General features: G+C 43.1%; 2 protein-coding genes across 2 annotated transcripts in view; one reads left to right on the top strand and one right to left on the bottom strand.

Moving 5' to 3' along the window:
* The window catches only part of LOC119172440 (transport and Golgi organization 2 homolog), a 22,542-nt gene extending 16,391 nt beyond the window's left edge, over window positions 1-6,151 (bottom strand). The window contains exons 1-3 of the mRNA XM_037423552.2: window positions 6,019-6,151; window positions 5,633-5,775; window positions 4,218-4,343 (exon numbers count right to left, since the gene is read on the bottom strand). Coding sequence (XP_037279449.2) covers window positions 4,218-4,343; window positions 5,633-5,774 — 268 coding nt within the window. The 5' untranslated portion in view covers window position 5,775; window positions 6,019-6,151. The remainder of the gene's footprint in view (window positions 1-4,217; window positions 4,344-5,632; window positions 5,776-6,018) is intronic.
* On the top strand, window positions 6,150-20,946 carry LOC119172432 (protein HGH1 homolog). Its single transcript, XM_037423539.2, has 6 exons — window positions 6,150-6,288; window positions 6,494-6,724; window positions 7,515-7,938; window positions 8,681-8,802; window positions 14,657-14,847; window positions 20,648-20,946. The coding sequence occupies exons 2-6, from the start codon at window positions 6,640-6,642 to the stop codon at window positions 20,882-20,884; spliced, it is 1,059 nt and encodes a 352-aa protein (XP_037279436.2). The 5' UTR covers window positions 6,150-6,288; window positions 6,494-6,639; the 3' UTR covers window positions 20,885-20,946.

The raw sequence follows: 20,946 nt of genomic DNA, 5'->3' as shown, positions 1-20,946 counted from the left end.
GCACTTCACCATCATGAATGTATTACACTGACATGTCCAACCAGCAGTCATTCTATAGGCTTTATACAGCATTTACATATTAATAAGTGGACTTCTTCAAGCTTTAAAAGATGACAAAATGATGCCCTCGTTCTGCAGTTCCACCTTTTCACATCAACCACACGAGCTCTGGTCTAGTGCAGTGGCGATGAACATGCCCACACAACCACGTGCATCTTCTCCCTTACATGAAACGTTTCGTAGGCTGGCCACAGATGGCACTATAAAATGTGTAAACTCACTGCTGAATTACCACTCAAAACTCCAACGCCTCTGCTTTTGGGGAAAAATGGTACCACACAATATATTATTTGGTAAAACATGTATTATGCAAACTAAACATATTCATCCTTTAACAGTCAGTCTTTCAAGATGGTTCTGTGTTAAAGTATAGGTACCATGATGAAATGCAATTTTCATTCACACCGTTTGCCCAGACAGTAAACATAAAATTATACATCATTACGTGTGTGCATCATTATCTGCATTTACATGTGGAATCAAAGAATAGCTTTTTCTGAATTTTGAAGATCTTGCCCTTTCGTTTCCAAAAGTCAAGTGGCTATTACACAGGCACAAAATACAGTACACATAGTACTCTACATTGAATTATAGCGCTAGCCAGCTTTTACATTTATTTTAGGTGGCAATTACATGCAAAACAAATTTCATACATGTGGTTAGTAGCATTTCATTATCGCGCTGGCCAGCTTTTGAGGTTATTTTTGTCCGGTATCACATTTGATACAAGATCTCGGCATTTCAGATAAGAAAAACACTCTAGCAACGCTCCTTGTTGAGCTTTATTCATATCTGCTTGTTATCAGGCCACTGAGAGCATTCTCCTCAAGCGCGTCAACAATGTTTACTGACACTTGAGTTCGCACCAGTGTGCTCAGCGCTGAATAAGTAAGAGTAAAGTACGCGGAAGTGAAGGAGCACGAGAAGCCCCAGTAACAGCACGAGCAGGCCAGATTCCTGAATGACAAGCACTTTCTAGGGCCTTTGACTCATAGAATAAAACGGACAAAAGCCGATAAAGAGCATGTAAAGGTTATATAATAGTACAAGCCAAGTATTTATGTAGAGAAACCTAAGAATGTACAAATTACGACTTTAAAACCTCCGTAGTACAACCTAACAATAAATGAAAAAAAAACACCCACAGCCATTCCTGTCCCAACTAGAGAGAAAATTGGTATAGATGGCCTATTCAGTAACATTTCTTCATCTCCGTCCTATCAAGCACCTAACATATTCAGGTAGGTAATTTTTCCATGCGGAGACATGTTGGTGCCAACGGTTTTTTGTCAAAAACTTGCGGGCGAATTTCAGTGGTAATTGCTGGAAAAAGCAATATTTCAAGTGGGGACAAAGATTTTTCGTTGCTGATATGTGTAGTATTGGTATCAGCAGCGAAAAAGTAAGTATGCTTCCTAGAGAAACCGCATGGCGCGACTGTCATCCACGCATAAATGGCAGAAGCACCACCATTTGGAGCACAGTGGAGCTTAGATTTGTTAGTTTGTAACTGACGGTAACTAAAAATTAAGCTGACTAACGTGACAGTTTTGAAACATTTGTACGGCACGAGTGAAACCTGAAAGGGCGCAAGATGGGGAGAAGAAAAAGAAAAAAAAACAAAACTGACGAGAGCGTAAAGCCTGCGACACACACAACCATTTGAAAGACTATTTTGCAATCTCTAGCGCGCTCTTCAGATAAGGCTGAATCATAAATAATGTAAAAAGACCAAGATGTGAAGCACATCAGTGCTTAGTTGACCGGTTCATAAGGTTGCGTGACTTGCGTCTAACAAAAGAAACGAGCTCCTTGAACAATTCCTGTTTTTATAAATGCGAATGTGTTTTTATAATTAATTAACATTTATATTCAAAGTCGTGTTCAAATTACAGAATTTAATATGTTAAAAGGTCACAATTAGCCATCTCAATCATCACTTCCTCTAAAGAAGAAACCAAGCTGGCTATGATGAAAACACTGATCCCATTTTTTTCGGTGGAAGACACTTAAAACTCCTAGTTGATAAACCAGTGAGGCAGTAGCAAATTGCATGCATGCAGTGCACTCAAGTGCAATGAATAATGTACTGAGGAATTTAAGAATGCAGTTTCGAACCATGCAAAATCGAGCAACATGGAGCATTAGAATGTTTTGCAACAGCTAACCAAATATTTATTGCAATCAGCATTTTGTAAGATGTAACAAAATTCACAAAAAATCCTGAGTGACAGCAGTCAGAACAACTTCTAACAGATTTTCAGCCAAAATTGATGTTTCATGTAGAAAACTTTATACAAAAGGGTGTGAGGATTAACACGTCAAATAAAGTTCTTCTGCAAACAATTTCACTTGTGAGTTTATACTAAATACAGGTGATGCATGCACTGTGTCTTTCCGGCTTAATGATACATTAATAAGTTTTCATTCTGGCTGTATTTTACTCAAGTGCAGATAGTTATTTTGGTTACATACATTTGGTACTGGCTAATAAAAGAATGTAATCGTTGTGGGGGTGCTGACACCCCCCCCCCCCCCCTCTGTAAAGTTGTCTGCGCCGAGTGGCGCATGTGTCTCGCCCCAAGGCTTTATTTCGGTGGTGACCACCGCTGGGCGATAGATGGCGTTGTGTTCGCTTTGAGTACCACTGTTGATAGAGTGGTAGCGCTGGCGGTGGCCCCTGGCGGAAGGCAGGCCTTGGTGGTGGGCGAGCGTTGAGCGAGTCTTTTCGGCGCGTGGCGGCTGCCGCGAACGGTTGTCTGTAGCGTGGGTCCCCGGGGCTCGGCACCGCGGGCTTCGCGCCGGGGTCCCACGTGGAAAGTCAGGCGTTGGCGACGCCACCTTGGGTATGTGTTAGTGTGTTGGGTGTGTTAGTGTGTTTATCATGTTATTGTGTGTTTAGTGTGTCACTGCGTTATGTTGTTTGTATGGTAGCGTGTTAATTAAAATTGATGTAACATTGGGCAGACGATATCGTCGTCTAAATTAGTTAATAAATGTATGTATGTTGTGTGCTTTGTACCGACCGCGTCTGCTGTGTCCGTTCACTCCAAGAGCGTGGCGTGGCCATGCGCTCGTTCGCCTCGCGGAGACCCCACATCGTAAGCTTGCTATCTTAAGTGAACAATATAAACAAAATGTCATACACAAAAGGTTACGTTCACTGATTCTGAGAGGACTACTGCAAGTAACCATGTGCATGATTAAAAAAAAATATTCACTCACAAACACATTGCACTTCAGTGCTCACAACTCACAAACGTTTCAAAACACAGAGGCAGTGAGCAATTGAAAACATTTAGTAGACTAGAAATATTCGGAGAAAGTGAATCAAATTTCCTGATTTCTACCTTAGTTGCTGTAAAGATCATTTCACCTAGACAGCCACTTGAACCTAAGTGTAGTGATGCTAATAACAGAGATTAAAACTACGATCACAGGAAAATAACATGGCACAAAACGTCAAACATAAACCACTTTTTAGGGTGGATTCTAATCACTGCAGCCTCCTAAAGCAACTGGAATAAAAGAATGCACAAACTGAAATGAGTATGACCGAAATCTTAGTTTGTGAGAGTAGATGCGAAAGACTACCAACAGTGCCAGTGCTCCAGTGACTAATAAATAAGCAATGTAACATAGCAGTGACCTAGGTCAATTGTGGAGACCAGGCAGCACAAAACTCTTTTATAAATTGTGAAGAATCAAACATCATCTTTATCTACTTTTAACACCAAAAGACACACAATCCTTTCTAATTGTCACTACCGCTACACATGTGCAACACTATATTATGTCGCAATATGCATGTGGCTGCTTTTTAGATTTTTTGTAAATGTCGCATAGAACCAGATACCACCACTTCACTTTTCCTTCTGTTTTGGGCAACCAATGCTACAATGGCACACTACTCATTACTTCCCTCCCCTTCTTTCAAGGAATGCACCAGGTAATTTGCAAGACAACAGCTGCACACTTGATCCATTGCATTTTAAACTAAAGCAGCGACAAAGCAGATGCAGCGGGCACTAACGTACGGTACAGCCATTTGCGAAAACTGGCAGTGTAAACACCCGCAAGTCGCAATGAACCTGTCAGCCCGTCATCGATCAGCACTCAAGTGACAGTCACTGCACGTGGCAAAAACAAGGGTTCACCTCGGCCACGCTTTGTGGGATCCATGCGATGGGCCGGCTGGAGGATGTTGAGCAGTGCGCCAATACGGCCATCCTTGGACACAGCCAACCACGTGCCCCCCTCACGACCTTTCTCCTGATCCCGACCTGGAAGATGACCTCGCCCTTTTGTCTCATGTTCAGTAACAGTGAAGCCGCTGTACATTTTGCATATGATCTTTCCAAAAACAGAGCAGTCAAGGCATATTTGTGGCAGTTAGAAAGGAATTAACATCAATTTCCTAGACTGCATAGTAGATGAAATTGTGGAAAGTGGTGCGAAATTTAAGAAAATATGAACAGACCAACAATGTTACAACACAGGTTCAAAAACAGCACCTCCAATTGTACAGTGTGTATCTTTGTATGTCTATGTTTTCTTAAATTTCGTGTTGCTGTTCTCAAAATCATGAACTGTACAACCAAACAGCCCACCAGTATCCCATATGTACAGTAGCTAGAATTGAACAAAACTACAACATGGTAATTTGAAAAGAGGCAGGGGATAAATCAAATGCTGTTTCTACATGCTTCAGTCGAAGCATTGTCTCTAGTCTATATCACTAACAAGTATGATTCCTCTCTTTATTTAAGAGCACCGACAGCCCTACTGATGTATTTTCTGTCACCATAACAAGCTCCCAAAACCAAAACTTGACCACTGATCTCAGGCTCGTCTTTTGCTCTACTCTCAGTGCAAAAGTACTGAGGTACTGTGCCATTGTGCAATTAAAGAATCTGCTATTATAGCAGATTAATATGTGAAACAAAAGATGCGTCAATGCCCCCATATTAAATAATGTTATTGCGAGGGTAGCAATACCTGCTTCTCGGAAACACCGCAACTCGACAGCGGCGCTAGCATTTTATTCAACAAAATCCACGGATGTTGCTCATCCTACGTTAAAAACATTTGATGTAGAGACTACAACAGCATGATGTTACACGTACAAGTAGGGGCTAGGGCTTATGGTATGCTAGAAGTGCGAGAGCGAGCAAAATACACAGCGGAGAAAACGCAACCGGAATACATACGTTCGCGTATGCATTACGTGACACGCACTTATATCGTTTACGCTAACTCTAGGCTCAGGTTGCAGTTTTCCCATCAATTTAGAAGTGCGGCAGCTTGGGCTAGTTGGTATGACATGACTATAGTTGTAGCGCGAGAACAGAACGACGGCGTGTCCTTCTTGTCTCTGTGTCGTCGTTCTGTTATCGCGCTATAACTATCGTCATTTTCCCATCACATTTTGGAGAGTGGCTGTGCATATGGTTTATGGATCAGACTAAATAGGCAGAACTTAATCGGTGAACAGGCAGTTTTAGACGGCGAAAGTTGTTACGGAAGCTAAAATAGAGGCTATCCGTATCGATGCGAGTTCGTGACTTAGTACCTCCGACAATGTCAGGGTCGTCCTCCCAGAAAGACGCTGGCTTCGTGGGGCGATGAAAGAACTCGTCCCTGACGTTGACCAGCACCATGCTGAATTCGTCATCGTCCGGGTCGGGATTAGTGTAGACGAACAGCAGACACATCCTGAAACGTCGCCAGGGGAGGGAGATACGATAAATCGCCGACCACGGCGCACCAACAGTCACACTCTAGTGACGACCTCGCAACCACCGTAAAGTGCCACGGCGATTGGAAACAGTTGTGGCTAAACGGCCGTCTTTTTAGCGCCCAAAGACTGGGAAACGGACAGGGTCACACGACGCACGCGGTCACATGCCATCGCGCGTTTGTTGTCACTGCGACAAGCGTCATGCCACCTACGCTTACGTGGGAGCCGATGGAAGAAGGCTGCGGCGAGGAAGAATGAAAAGGCCGCGCGTCCCGGCGCGAAATCTGCATTTATCTTCGCGATGCGACCGCCTATACCACGGCCGTGTACCGTTAAGCACGACGAAGGTCGCGCCAAACAATTGTTATCGTTCCACAAACTTGTCTGACGCTCAAGCACTTTTGGAAACAGCTGCGAGTGACAAGAACGAGAGCAATAGTAAACTAGAGAAGCAAGGCTAGCAGTGCTAGCCTGAATCAAAATGTTCGGTACTGCAACTTAGTGACCGTACAAAATTGTTCATAATAATTTCTGGCACAATTAAGCAACTATAATCAAATTTAAAATTAATATACGTTGCAAGTTTTTTAAGCGAATTGAAGTTTTGTAGAAGTTAGAAACCTGTAGCGTAAGTGTGGTTTCTGTGGTTGTGGGGTGTTGTGGTGTAATTATTTGTCTTGCAACTATTTTCAGCGGAAGCGAACAACAGGAAGTCGGGCTGCTTTTGATCGCACGTGAATCTCGGTTGGCGATCTCTCTATTCCGCTGAGCACGTGTGATCGTTCTCGGTGTCAACATTTGCATTTCCTCTGCGTGAGTTTAAGTGATCTGCTTCAGCCATGTCCGAAGTGAGCGAGCTGGTTAACTTCTTGGCCAAAAGCGCGCCGACTGGGCCAAAGAATCAAGCCATTGCGTACATTACAGGTCTGTATGCCCCGTTTGCTGGTGGTGTCGACGCGTACACTAAACTCCCGCTCCAGGTTAAAGTAGTTTCTTTCAGCCAGGTGTGTCATTTCGCCCAAAAAGTTCCGATTTCCAACAATGGAGAATTTGATCCTCACGTTGCTTATGTATGGGACGCATCATTGAAATGCCTGCCTGTAAAAGTGAAACCATCGTTATGTAACTGGCCAGCGAATATTCTCACACTCTATTTTTCTGACCCGAAATATTTTGTGTAATGTAGTCTAATGTAGAGATGATAAGTCAGTGACGTGACATGGCTGCAATGCCTCACTACATAAAGCTTTGAGAAACTCATTTGAAGGACCGTTCAAAGATGCTTGAAATTGATGCATTTTGATGCGAAGGGTCTAGAGACAATTTAGAGCTAAAATAAAGTATACTGTACTTTGTAGCAATTAATTGCAATTGGGATGTGCTCAATTATGTAGTTATTGTACAGTTAGTCGTGCCGTATTTATTCATAAACACACTCAAATTACATTCAGTAGTTGTCTACTGGCAGCAGACATTTCGAAAAAAACATTTTAAAATATTGCGAAATCTCGCCAAACGAAACGCCTCGCGTAATATGTCTCGTTAAACGCGATACTGCCTTCACCTAAGTAGCAGACTATTTCACTGAGAGGTAATATATAACTTTGGGTAACGACAATGTCTAGTTTACCATTATATCAGTGTTTGTCGACCTTTTATTGTCACTAGTGCGCAGAAATGGCAAAAGTAAGATGAGTACAAATGATGACTGCAGGCCTACCAAGTTCAGAGGATGGACGCTCCCTCCTGCTCAAGAACCCAGACGTGGTGAAAGCAGTGGCCCTGCTCGTACTGCAGGACGAGAACGCCGCGACCGTCTCCCAAGCATACAAGTGCCTGACAAACCTCACGTCGGTGCCGGCCATCTCGGAGTACCTTGTCGAACATGATTACGGTGGCATTACGACCCACTTGGTGAATAGTTCGCTCAAGAGCGACGACTCGGCAGCGCTGCAATGTGCTGCCATGCTGTCGAACCTCACCAGAGGCAGGCAGGGTGCCGAAAAGCTCTGGACGCTGTTGCGCTCGACCAACAAGTGCGACGACCTCCTGGCAGCGCTCTGTTCCAGCACCAGCAAAAACCGCGACCACCTCAGCTTCGTCTTCTCGAACCTCTCTCAACTGGACGAGGTTCGGAGGTGAGCAAATCGATGGGAGGAGGAGTTTGTACAGCGGCCATTGAAGTTTCAGTTTGTCCGCAGGACATACTTCTTGAAGACGTGATCGAGCCAAGCTACCACACGGGCTGGCCTTCAGGCAGAATGCGAAATTTTATTAGCCGATTTCTCGCTCGCTTGTTGACACACAAGATTACACTTCAAATGGCATAAGAATCGATGGCTGTGCAGGTTGTTTTGGCATACTTGCAAAGCGCAACAGGAAAAAGGAGATTTATGCACATGTTTATGCATATGACTCCCATGATGTGTGTGACTATGTTTATCCGGCGGCAGCAGCGTTGTGCCTTACTCTTCAAAATATACTTAGGATGTTGTTTAAGTGCACCCTTTAGAACGTCTTTCTGTTGGGCAACGATGTTGTTTGATTAATTTTTTTTTTTTCTTGAAAGCTTTCTTTCACAGTTACAGTGTGCATGCTGAGAGTGCGCATACCACTTGCAACTTTGAAGTAGCAGTTACTAAGGCAAGGAAAAGCATGCAAGAAAAAATAAAATTATAGCTGTGCCACAGAAATACATGCTGAAGCACATTGCTTTCTTTAAAGTATGGGCATGAAACGTAAAAATGGCAATTACATGTTGCTACAAAACCTTTAGGTAATGTTTTCCACTTCAATGCGCACTGAGATTGCTCATTTACGAGTTGTTTCCAAGCATTGCTGTTGTAGCGCTTGGAAACCAAGCGTACTCTTTTGATGCAGGTGGTTATTGGACCAGGCTGCCAGGAGGGTGCAGAAATTCTTTCCTTTTTTGACGCTTGAGACTTCTTCCGTTCGAAGGCACGGCGCAGCTGCAGTGCTGCGGAACTGCTGTTTTGAAACCGGTATGCATGCAGTTTCACCGTTTATTTATTTATTATTATTAGGAGTGTGCCAATATTTGAAAATTCTAATAGTGCTTGCTATTTAATTTGCCCTCAAATATTTTACTATATGTAAGTTTGAAGCCCCACACTTTAAGAGAGCACACCCTTGTCTGCCATATCACTTGGGCTTCCACAGAAGTTGAAAGAAAAGGAGAGACAGATGAAAGAGCATCTTTGTCATTTATGTGTAGTGTTGTTGGCAACACTTTAATTGTACCAAATCATGTACATAAACACAATTCAGCCTCTGCATTGCCTCTTTCTTGATAAGACAGCTATGAAACACCGCCCCGCCACGACTTCCTCAACCTAGCCAAAAGAAACACTTTCATGTTGCCATCTCATACTCACTTGAAATTTCTGCCGAGAAATAGTGCTGTGGAATTGTCCCCAACATTTTGCTGCAACTTTGCTTCGAAGTATACAAAATATATTCTAGACATTTCAAGAAATTTTCTTTAAATATTTGATTCAAATAGCACTCGCTCTTCAATAACCAAATTTGCTTCACACCCAAAATTTTGCTATTTGCACAGCTCTAATGATGAATATTAATATTAGGAGCATGCAAATATAAAAAATCTCAAACCTTTTGCTAATGGTGTTTGCCATATTAGATTCACACAGGAATTTCACTATTTGGACTTCCTGAACACAAATACAGTTAATGTCAAATTAATAGTGGCCCCTTCAGATAATTATGCTTCACCTCGTCTCCCTCCCGTATTGTGGCAAAGCTGCCTTTTAAATTCTGCTAAGGTTGCAAGGTTGCAAATTTATTGACTCAAGAAAATGCTGGTTCCAACATGGAGACAATAGAGGTGGCTGAGTTAATGCTGTTTTGGACCTGAAATTTGCACAGGAAGTTTCAAAAATTGGACACTGCAAATTTTTAGCATCCAAGATTTCATGTGTTCTTACACATTGACGTCTGCCTATAGGGCAGAGGAGGAACTCAGAACTCAAAGGGAGCGTGCCTTTATCCGCAACATGAGTAGGGCTTCCACAGAAGTTGAAAGAGGAGGGTAGACTGAAGAAATAGCATCTCGTTATAATACTGGCAAATTATTATCATTGCCATCACTTCACTGCCGACGGAATCATGCTGACTTGTCATTTCTTTACAAACTAGTTCACGGTATGATGTCCTGCCCTTTATTTCTCAGTTGTGTAAGTTTTCTGGTTAGGAGCTAAGTTAACCAGCGAGAATCGACGATTTCATGTACCTGCCAACTTCTTTCAACACTGTATCGTTCAGAGAATACAGTCTTTTTTTATAATGTTAACTTTCATGATCTTGATGTTTTTCACAGTCATTGTTTCTATCTCAGCTCTGCACTATCTTAACATAGTCTCTCACAATGTACAGATTCTTCCCATTTCCGTCTTTCAGGAAGGTTTCGACATAATTGTGTATATTCCTCTTTATTTTTCACTCCCATTCCATGATTCTCGTCATCTTTTTATTCTTCTCATTTTGCGCTGATTTTTTTTGTCTGCGTGTTTTCACTCTTTTTATTTGATTATTCTGAAGAGTCTACAATGTATAATTTCTTGTATTGTTTTATTTCTGCGTGCACCTGCCCTAAGACCTCATAGTAGTTCTTGGACACATTAAATAAATAAATGATTAATTTATTATTAGTAGTATTAGTATTATTTATTCTTATTCTGTAACGGTGTCAAATGAAATGGGGTTGTTTTTTTTTTTTTTTTTTCCAAGGCTGTGTATGAATGAAGGGTGATGCCATACAGCATTTTCCCCTGAATGCATCTAATTAAATGCATGTATCAGCAATGCTTATAAGTCGCACTGGCCAGCATTATTTGAAATACGTACTGATATCGGAAAGTACACTAGTTGAAGAAGTTGATTGATTGATATGTGGGGTTTAACGTCCCAAAACCACCATATGATTATGAGAGACGCCGTAGTGGAGGCCTCCGGAAATTTAGACTACCTGGGGTTCTTTAACGTGCACCCAAATCTGAGCACACGGGCCTACAACATTTCCGCCTCCATCGGAAATGCAGCCGCCGCAGCCGGGATTCGAACCCGCGCCCTGCGGGTCAGCAGCCGAGTACCTTAGCCACTAGACCACCGCGGCGGGGCTAGTTGAAGAAGTATCAACGCAAAATTTCGAAGACAAGATAACTTGTGGGATAGATTTATGTGGACACACATGCATCTATGAAATAATATCAACGGATAATACAGCCTAGAACATATTTAAAATTCATTTCAATGTGTTTATCGTCGCTCATGAAATACGCCTTTGGTTTTCGTGCAAATAACCAACTGCCACCCACGTCACTTAGTTTTGGCTGGCGCTCTCTCTTTGCCAGCACTTTCATCTGGCAGACCTTTTCATCGAAAAGAGGAGTTGTGCTTGATGGGAGTAGAAAAACTGATACAGTGTTTGGGAAGGTCACACATTACAACGTCCTCGAGGGAGCCTTTATTAAAAATAGTTGTCAAGACTGTGCTCACGGGGTTTTTATTGTGCTCATGTAGCCAGCTGTGTTTACATGAAAGCCACTCTCGGTTCTGCTTCACTTGGCACTTTCTGAAACGAAGGCTGTTACTGGAAGGTATAAAACCGTCCTTTAATAAGTAATTGTCGCACGCTCGAGCTAACGACATCTTTAGTCATAATAAGTGCATCGTTGCTACTTATCGCACCAGAGAAAACAAGGTTCAGTATTTTCGTGTCAACTGGCAGTTTCTTGATCTAAAAAACAGTTAATTTAATTTGCATATACAGCTGAACCCCCTTATAAGAGACAAATGTGTATAAGAAACACCAGTGTGCCTACAGCAAAATAGGGATTGATAAGAAAATGCATACGAGACACCCTGCTTTTGAGAGACATCTCATATAAGAGACTAGAATTGCTGCCCAAAGCATGCCTCTTATAAAGGGGCTTAACTGTAATGGTAGATAATTCATGGACAATGTGAAGCTAAAATTTATTACATTTATGCTTTTGCCAAATATTGTTTGTCGTGATAGATTGCAAGATTAGATTGGGGGGGGGGGGGGGTAATTTACTTATTTAGGTAAAGTAATTATCCTTTCATTATAAACAAAATAGTCTCACACAGGTATATACTGTGCACAATATCATGAGGAGCTGGTATGGGAATTTCATACAGGCATTACTACTCCACGTATATTTTTTCTTTCTAATTTCTCTTTATTATGATTACTTTAAATACATAGACGAGACATATAGAAGGACTAACCAAGACACGGATGTGCATTTCTGGGACTTAGTGAAGTTCTTGTCTACGTTATGTGCCCCTATTTCAAGTAATCATGAATCACCAACTCGTCCAATCAGCCATTTTGACAAGTCTCTTTATCAAACCTCCCTCTTCAACTTTGTCAGCACATCATCATTTTTATTGCTTACCTGCAAATATCACTAGTTCCAACCATCTTATTGAAGCAAGCATGTGACCACCATTTGATTGCGCCCTTTCGATCTGTGGCACTGTAGTCGATTATGCGGTGCAAATCTTTAACCAAGCAGAAATTTCAACCTTTGATGAAACAGTGACACTCACAAAACACTAGTAAGTGCAGTAAAAGAATGGACAGCTTTTGGAAGCATGCAAAGACAGACCTTTTCACCACACTTCGCAGTAAAGCGTTCTGTGCTGAAATTCTGGGCAACTGCTCTAAGGAGCTAGAGTCAACACCTTTGTGCAGGAAGCATGTACCCTGTCTTGCTGAGGCGATTGTTTGTCATGCTGGATGCCCAAAATACATGGACATGTATACCTAGGCTCTTAATGATCTCAAGGCATGCGTCATTAACCATGCTTTTTGTTTGTTTGGGCATTGATTTGGCCTTTAATGTGCGCTCACTAGTTATGCAGCCACGGCTGGTCCTTTTGCCCGACTGCATGAAAATATAGCGTACTTCTTTCTCGTTTGCATGGTTAATGGAGCGTGAAGACGGTGTCATCATAGATATCTAGACAAAGAATATACCTATTCCTCAGAAAAACAAAAGCAGTTTAATGTAATCTGTAAAATGTAGTCTTATGGCAGAGCTACATCGCTCCTTTTGCTATGCAAACACAAAACTTCAGTGGATCTTTGTGGCTTTAGCCAAATTGCTGACCTAATAGGCGTAGGTAACATTTTAAACCATGCGAGAGGCCCAGTCTTGGGCACTAACTGCTGATTACTAACAATACATTACTTCTAACCAGTTTTACTTTCTTTTTAGGGAACTTGTCACTGCAATAATTTCACTTTTTATATGGTGATGCAGCACTAATGCACAGTCTCTAAAATGTACATAGTTGTGTCACCATAGCGTTTTGTAGCAATGAAAACGAAAGTAACGAAAGATCAAAGGGCAGCAACAAACTGCAAGGGAGGTTTGTTAGCAAGTTATGCGAGCGGAGAAACAAAAATGGGATTCAGGCAGTTTTAAACGTGTTCACACACTTCTTGTGTTGCACTTTGTCCCGTCTTAGCAACACATGAAAGTTTAATGTCATGTAATAACCTAGCCAAAAATGTGTATACTATTTGCGTATATCCTTGCGAGAACATTTGACTTCGTCACAGTGAAACAACAGCAAAGGAAAAGGCAAGACAGATTACACTTGCATATGTGGACAAAGAAAAGGTTATGAAACTTGTTACATTTGCTCGCGGTAGCCGCTTATTGGCTTCTATGCCTTTAGGCTGCCAGTTGTGTCACCAAGGAATCAACTCCTGGCTCACTTCTACGAAAATAGTGAGCTTATATTTATAGCCAGCTACAACTTTGGAAGTCTGCTGTGTTTCCACCTCAACAGCAGATGCACGCAAGCCTTTCCCAACCTGTGCACACCTGTTGGACAGGCTAGCGTGCGTCTTCATTCGAGGAGGAAGCACTCGGGTGTGTGTGGCTCCAAACTTACGTCATTAATAGCGCATGGACTGAGAAGGAAACGAAGATTGCTTTTGCTTTCGAGTCATTTTAGGCGAATACATCAGGGATCCTGCGAGTTTTATTGAGTGTTTCGCTCCAAATTCTGTACAGTCAACGACCAATTTCCCGAACCCTCAAGGGACCACGAAAAATTACGGAAAAATGAATGCAAGTGAGAACGAGTCTTTTTTTACGGGTGTTTTTCGCTGACGGATAGGGTCACAGCAGGAGTAGAAGATTCTTGTTGCAATCTAGAGAATGCATCTTTTAAGTGACTCAGAAAAGATCCCTTTCTTTAAAAAAAAAAAAACAAAAGAAAAATTTATGACGCGGCCAGTGCTACCTCATCGGTCAACACTTGGGCCCAAAAAGGTTGCTTATTTTCGTTTGCACAGCATTCCTCTTGCCCCCGATGACGTCTGCATCAATTTCAGCTAACGTCGTGCTGTCGCTGTGCACCGATGACAGTGTCATCAGTGCTCACGTAAACTCCGAGTTCATTGGCTATGTAGGCGCTGCAGTCATCGGCTGGAGTTCGGAGGGACTTAAAGGCGTGGTATGAAAACGGCCAAAATATCAGCGTTGATGGTGACTTCGAGTCTGCGGCTCCGCAGTCTGCAGTTAGCAGTAAATGTCGAAAAATCGGCCGTCAAAGCCCTATAAGCATCCGAAACTTCTGACTTTTCAATACATTGACTCTTAGGAGAACGTCACGGTGCCACAGATGAGTCTGTGAAATCGGCCAAATCTGGAATTTGAGGCGTCCAAGAAATTGAACGTCGACTGTAATTAGCAAATAATTTTTTACTAACAAGCTATGCATTTTTGAAATCTCTATTCCTTCTTCTTTTTCTTTCCCCACCTGTGCCTACAGACAGTAATGAGTGGCTGCTGAGTCCTGAAGTCGACATCCTTTCTCGGTTGCTGTATCCACTCATGGGCCCCGAGGAGCTGGATGACGACGAGATGGAGAAGCTGCCCCTAGAGCTACAGTACTTGGGCAGCGACAAGCAGCGAGAAGGAAGCCCAGAAATTCGACAGATGCTCATCGAGGCAATCATGCAGGTGCGCCGATTACTTTGGTTAAAGAACCTGAAACGTCAAATCTTTGCACAGTCTATCCAGCAGCCCCTGTAATATCTACATCCACTGCACTTATTGCAATTGAAGCAGACACGTCTTAAGAGCACCATGGAATCACTTAAAGAAGGCTGTCATCAAGATTTTATTAAGGTCCCATTGCAATCTTTTGGCCTCTCTTTCCGTATTTATTGCTATATGTAAGAAAAAAAAAACGTTCTCTTTTTGATTCTGCAGAGTGACTTCTCCGATTAAACGACAGGACCAATTATTATAGTTATGAACTGTCTTATTGTATGTGCTTCAACAGCAAAAACTAATGCACATTGGCAATGAAGTCACATTCACTTATAATAAATTTCATGCCAGTCCCAAGAAGTGATTCCACGAAATTTGTGGCAGTATGCACTCTTGTGCCGGTTTTAATATTTATCGGCACCCAATAGGTCCCATGGTTCTGCTAAATGTTGAGTGAAACATTTGTGCATTGTTACCACATGTATCAAGCTTTCCTCGAAACTGCTGAACATCTGAATAATTTTGCGAAACATCTCACTGTTGCTGAATATCATATCTCATTAAATATAACAGACAATGATGCCAAGGTATGTAGAGGGGATATTAGTAGTAACTGCAATGTGAACATGAAGAAAAAAAAAATTGGACAAAAGATAAGTGCCGCTGGCAAAGATTGAACCTGCCACTTTAGAATAGCGCATCTGATGCTCATCCGTCTGAGCTACAGCGGCAGTCGCGGTCATCCTTCTGTCTACCCTTATGGTGTGTGTGTGTGTGTGCGGGTGTCTATATATATATATATATATATATATATATATAGAGAGAGAGAGAGAGAGAGAGAGAGAGAGAGAGAGAGGGACCGCTATGCCTTCTTTGGCAGCCTTGTCTGCTAGTTGTAAATAATATTGCATCTAACAAAGAACAACGAGCCCTTAAGGGGGGGCGCGGCAAGTAAAGTGCCGATTTTGGTCAAAATATGCGATTTTCTGATTTATTTTTTTTCGTAATCTTCAGACCTTCAACTTCCTTGTTCTAAAATATTACAGCGAAACGTGCGCTACAAATCCCGCAAATAGTGTTTTTGCCGAGGCTAGTCGCCGAAAAGTGCGAAAAAAAAGCCCCTGAAACGGTGTTGTTCACGCCGCACAAACGCGCCAAGTTGTTGACCGTGGGCCGCCATTTTGGTAGCTTTGGAAAGAGGAGAAAGCCGGCTTCCCGATGGTCGCGGTCTCGTATTTCGCCGAGTGAAAATAAAAGCGCGAGGAGCAAGTAAAAAAACGAAAACGAAGAACGGCAATTGGCTGCGCGGGTCACGTGGTAGCAGGCGCGACCTCTTACTGGTCAAAGCTGCGCCGCGCACCTTGGCAACCTTGGAAGCGCGAGCGCATCTGCGGCCGCCGTGTCGAGAATCATCCGGCGTGCGCTTCGTTTTTTGCCAGTTTGCTGCTTTTGTGATAGTTCGCGTGCTTTTTTTACCAAGCTTTGTTTACATCGGTGGTCTCTTCTGAGTGCTTGCTCATACTGCGGTGCTATGTTGTCGCAAAAAAAGTTCCGGAGCGTCCACAAGTACGGCAAGCGTCGGAAAGCTTGGAACAAAGGGCAGACGACTGCGGCTGCCGTCCCAGTCGCAGTTCCGGACGGAGCATGCTCTTCAAGCGTCACGGAGCCTCTACTCAGACCCTTCGCTGATTGTTGTGAGGCCGAGAGTGTGGAAGGTGCCACATCGTCGTATGTCAGACCGCCGGATGCCGTCGACCGTGATGGACGCTCTCGCGAACCCGATTGCGGTGGCACCGCGTCGGCAGCCGTTGCAACTCCGGGCGTGCGCGCGTCGAACATTCTATCGCGAGTTTCGGCCCAGATTCCGAGCAGTGAAGAAATCGCGCAGCGGGCGCAGACAAGGCGGGATGTTTTGGATGCCGTAGCATCGAAATCCGCTTCAAAGCGGAAGCTCGAGCTTCTGAACGAAGGCTGCGACGAAAATGACGGCGGTAAGGACTCCACATTTTTCATTGTAAATAAGAAGATGCTGAACGGTCTGCTTTCGTCAGTAAAGTGCAACAAGTGCGACGAAGGGTCGATACGCCTCGAGACTACGCACTGCCTTGGACTCGCGGCGAGGATGGAACTTTTTTGTGACAATTGTGGCATAGTGAACAGTGCGTGGTCGTCCCCGAGGTGCTCCGGGCAACAAAAAACGAACCCCTTTGAGGTAAACGTGCGTGCTTTGAGGGCTGTGCAGTCAGTTGGCAGAAAACAATCTGCCATAAATGACATTTTTTCTGCGATGGACATTTCGCATCGAGCACTGCACCACAAGTCCTACCAGAGACTGCAAAGGAAGTACAGCCACCCTGCCACCACATCAGCTGCCACCCGCATTGAAGCAGAAAGTGCACAGAAGGTGCATGACATTTACAAGGACCTAGGAGGAGTGCCAGGCAACATTGACGTCATTTACGACGGCACGTGGATGACGAGGGGGCACAGAAGTCATATTGGCGTGGGCTGTGTAATCGAGCTGTACACAGGCTTGGTCTTGGACCACTGTGTCCTGTCCAACTACTGCCAAGGCTGTGCTGTTGGTCCCAAGCCTGGTGACGACAACTATGAGGAGTGGCTTGAGAAACACAAGCCACAGTGCCAAAAGAACACCGATGCTAATGCAGGCCAAATGGAAGTAGAAGCAGCGAGGATCATGTTTGAAAGATCGTTTACCAAGTACAAGCTTCGATACATCAATGTGCTCTGCGACGGTGACAGCCGTACGTACCTTGCCCTCACGCAAGACAAGGTGTATGGCTACATGTTGATTAAGAAACAGGAGTGTGTGAACCATGTGAAAAAAAGAATGGGCACTTCCTTGCGCAACCTTCTTGATGAGCACAAATCCAAAGGCCGAGGACTGAGCATGGGTGGCAAAGGCCGGCTGACGCAGGGCCTTATAAAGAAGTTGACGAATTATTATGGCTGGGCCATTAAGAGCCACCCCAACGATGTTCCTGGCATGGAGAGGGCCATCATGGCCACTTATTACCATGTAACATCCACAGACCAGGATCCACACCACGACCTGTGCCCAAGTGGGACTGACTCCTGGTGCCCGCACAATCAGGCATTGGCCAAGGGAGAGCCGCTGCCGCCTCACAAACATAAACTGCCCCCTCACGTGCGAGTGGCACTGCTGCCAATCTACAAGCGCCTCTCGAACAAAGAGCTCCTTGAAAGGTGTGCGCAGGGAAAAACCCAGAACGCTGTGGAGAGTATGAACAGCCTCATTTGGTCACTCCAGTCCAAGAGCCAGTTCGCCTCCCTTCGAAGTGTGGAAAGTGCAGTTGCAGATGCAGTCTGCCGTTTCAATGGTGGCTGCAAGAGATCACTACTCAACTGGGCTTCAATCCAGGAGACTGCTCTTTGCGGCGAGCAGCCGAAAAGGATGCCAAAAGGGTGAAGAGGGCTCAAAAGACGCATTGTTCCACGACAAAGAAGCGCAAAACTGGGTTGCGCTCTACGGTGGCCAAGGCCGCAGCATCTCAGGATTACTGCCCAGGAGGATTCTGAGTGTTTTAGGCATGTTGTGAACTTCCAAACAAGAGTGAACTTTCAAAGTCAGTTTTCTCAACTCTTGATTTTCGCCTATGTGCCTTCGCTAGAACATCTGTCATTTTTTAACAAAGACTGATAGAGTCGTTCCGTTTTTTGCACTAGGCTCAGGAGGCCTTTAGCAGTGCAATAAAGCTTTATCTCTCTTCTTACTCATCATTTAAAATTTTTAGAACACATTTTATAATTACTGCGATGTGTGCGCAAAACAACATCCATGTTTTGGAAATTTTATTTATGGTTACAAGAACTAGAAAAATCAACTAATAGCTTCTTTGCACAAGTTGATGCTTTGGGAACATAATAATATGAAAAAATAATTTCATTTAGCAATAATTATCTCTTTAAGTGCGAAGAGCATTAATTAGTATAATTATGCTTGTAACTCAAAAAGTACAAGAGGTATTTGAAAACGGTTTTCATATTTGGAATCCTCACAATCATCCACATACACACACCAAATTTCATCACAAACAGTACATTAATAAAAAAATTAGTTTTACTTGCCACGTCCCCCCTTAAAATCCACGGATCTCACAAAAGTATTTTTATGTCGAGTACTACTATTACAGTCGATTTTAGACATATCGAGCTGGAAGGAGATCGCAATATAGTTCAATAGATCGATAATTTAAAATATAAAATATGCATATTTAAAGCCAAATTAAAGCATTTCAGGCCTTGTAAATTGTTACAAGCGCTAACATACGATTCACTCACAGCTTAATGAAGAACAAGGTGTTAACTGAAACTTACTACACTTTATTTCGCATGAAAATAGTCTGTAAACTTGTCTTGCTTTTTGCATGCCGTCAAGTTCCAGTCATCCTCAATATCCGTGAAGCTTTTCAAATAAGCTAATAAAGCTCCTTCGGCCACAACAGCGTTGATCAACGCAGAATGCCTATGCAAGCTTTGTAGCACGGTGAAAGAATGGTTAGAGGCAGCAGCATCTTCTGGCATATTCATAACCGCACGGGTACACTTTCGTGGCACTGGCAACGGTACCCGTGATCTCAGCATCGATGCAGTCAGAAACAGCTATGTCGTCATCTGCACTGATGAAGTCACTTGCTGTCCGAGATGGTGCCTAGAAACGCTAATAAGTCACAGAATTTAGTGAGGCATCGTACGCCGTCGTCAGTGGTCATGATGCACCCGTAGTCATCACCCAGCCCACAAGGAAAGTTTACGACGGTGCTTTACTTGATGTTGCTCCAAGTGCCAATCATAATTTTAGCACTACATGCAGGTCAAAGTTCTGTTGAACTCCCTAATGAGGATTAAGGTGAAAAGTACACAAGTTCACTAGGCACAAAAGATGAGATCGCCGAGTCACTTCACATTCTTATTTTGGTGTGCTTGGCAATCGATCTTCTTGAAAAACAGTACGCCCGCACCTTAAGACTTGCGGATTGCGTATCCATCAAACATACCGGCGAACTCGCAAGCGCTGTGCAATGAACCAGATAGATCAGCGCTATGGAATAACACCGCCATTTTGTCACCTGTGCACGAAAAGGAATCGGAACAAAATGCAGCCGAAAATTGATCAATATCTGCAAAGAAAAACGCACCTTGGGCTTAAGCACGGTGCAGCATTCGTTGTTAAATTCATTGTTAAACTAATTAATGTATTATTGTTTACTTGAAATCTAGTTTTTTTTATTTTTATTTTTGCACAATAATTCACTATGGTGCACATCTTCTTGTATATGTATGTGTTTTCCTGATGCTGCTAGCGATTGCTACCAACTGTATGCTTTGAATTTTTCTTTGCATCCCCCCCACTGTAATGCCATGTGGCGCTGTGGGTATGGCATAAATAAATAAATAAATAAATAAATATAGCGGATGTCCTGTTGTGCGGGGGTTTAGTATACAGATGCACCGGTCCTATACATTTTCATGAGAAATTCAAGGGGATTGCTCAACTGCTCGATATAGCCAATAGTTTGATATATCTGAGTTTGATAACTGTGGGATCGACTGCATATACCAGGTTCGTCTGTGTTTTCAAGTTGTACAAATTAAAAGGATCCAGACTTGGGATTAGTTGTGTCTGAGTTTTTAAAAGTTGTGTGAAATGAGAGTTCATTATAGCGATTTTCTTACTGCTGGATTTTTAATTAATCGTCAATAGCTTTTCACGTTTCATTTGCAGCTCTGTGCCACCAAAAAGTGCCGGGAGCACATCAAGAACTCTGGAGCCTATTATGTGCTACGAGAGCTGCACAAGTCGGAAAGCTGTCGTCCCGTTGTGGTGGCATGCGAAAACCTGGTGGACATCCTAATCAGTGACGAGCCCGAGCCAGGCATGGAGAACCTCAAGGACGTCGACATACCTGAGCATCTCACAAAAAAATTTGAAGCTTACAACAAAGAACTTCTCAAGGAGTGAATGATGATTTAAAAATTAGTGACATTTTTTTTTCACCACTAAAGTCCTCTGGGTTAAAATAA

Source organism: Rhipicephalus microplus, chromosome 3, assembly GCF_043290135.1.
Source record: "Rhipicephalus microplus isolate Deutch F79 chromosome 3, USDA_Rmic, whole genome shotgun sequence".
NCBI lineage: Eukaryota > Metazoa > Arthropoda > Arachnida > Ixodida > Ixodidae > Rhipicephalus > Rhipicephalus microplus.
This window is presented reverse-complemented; position numbering and strand designations above follow the sequence as displayed.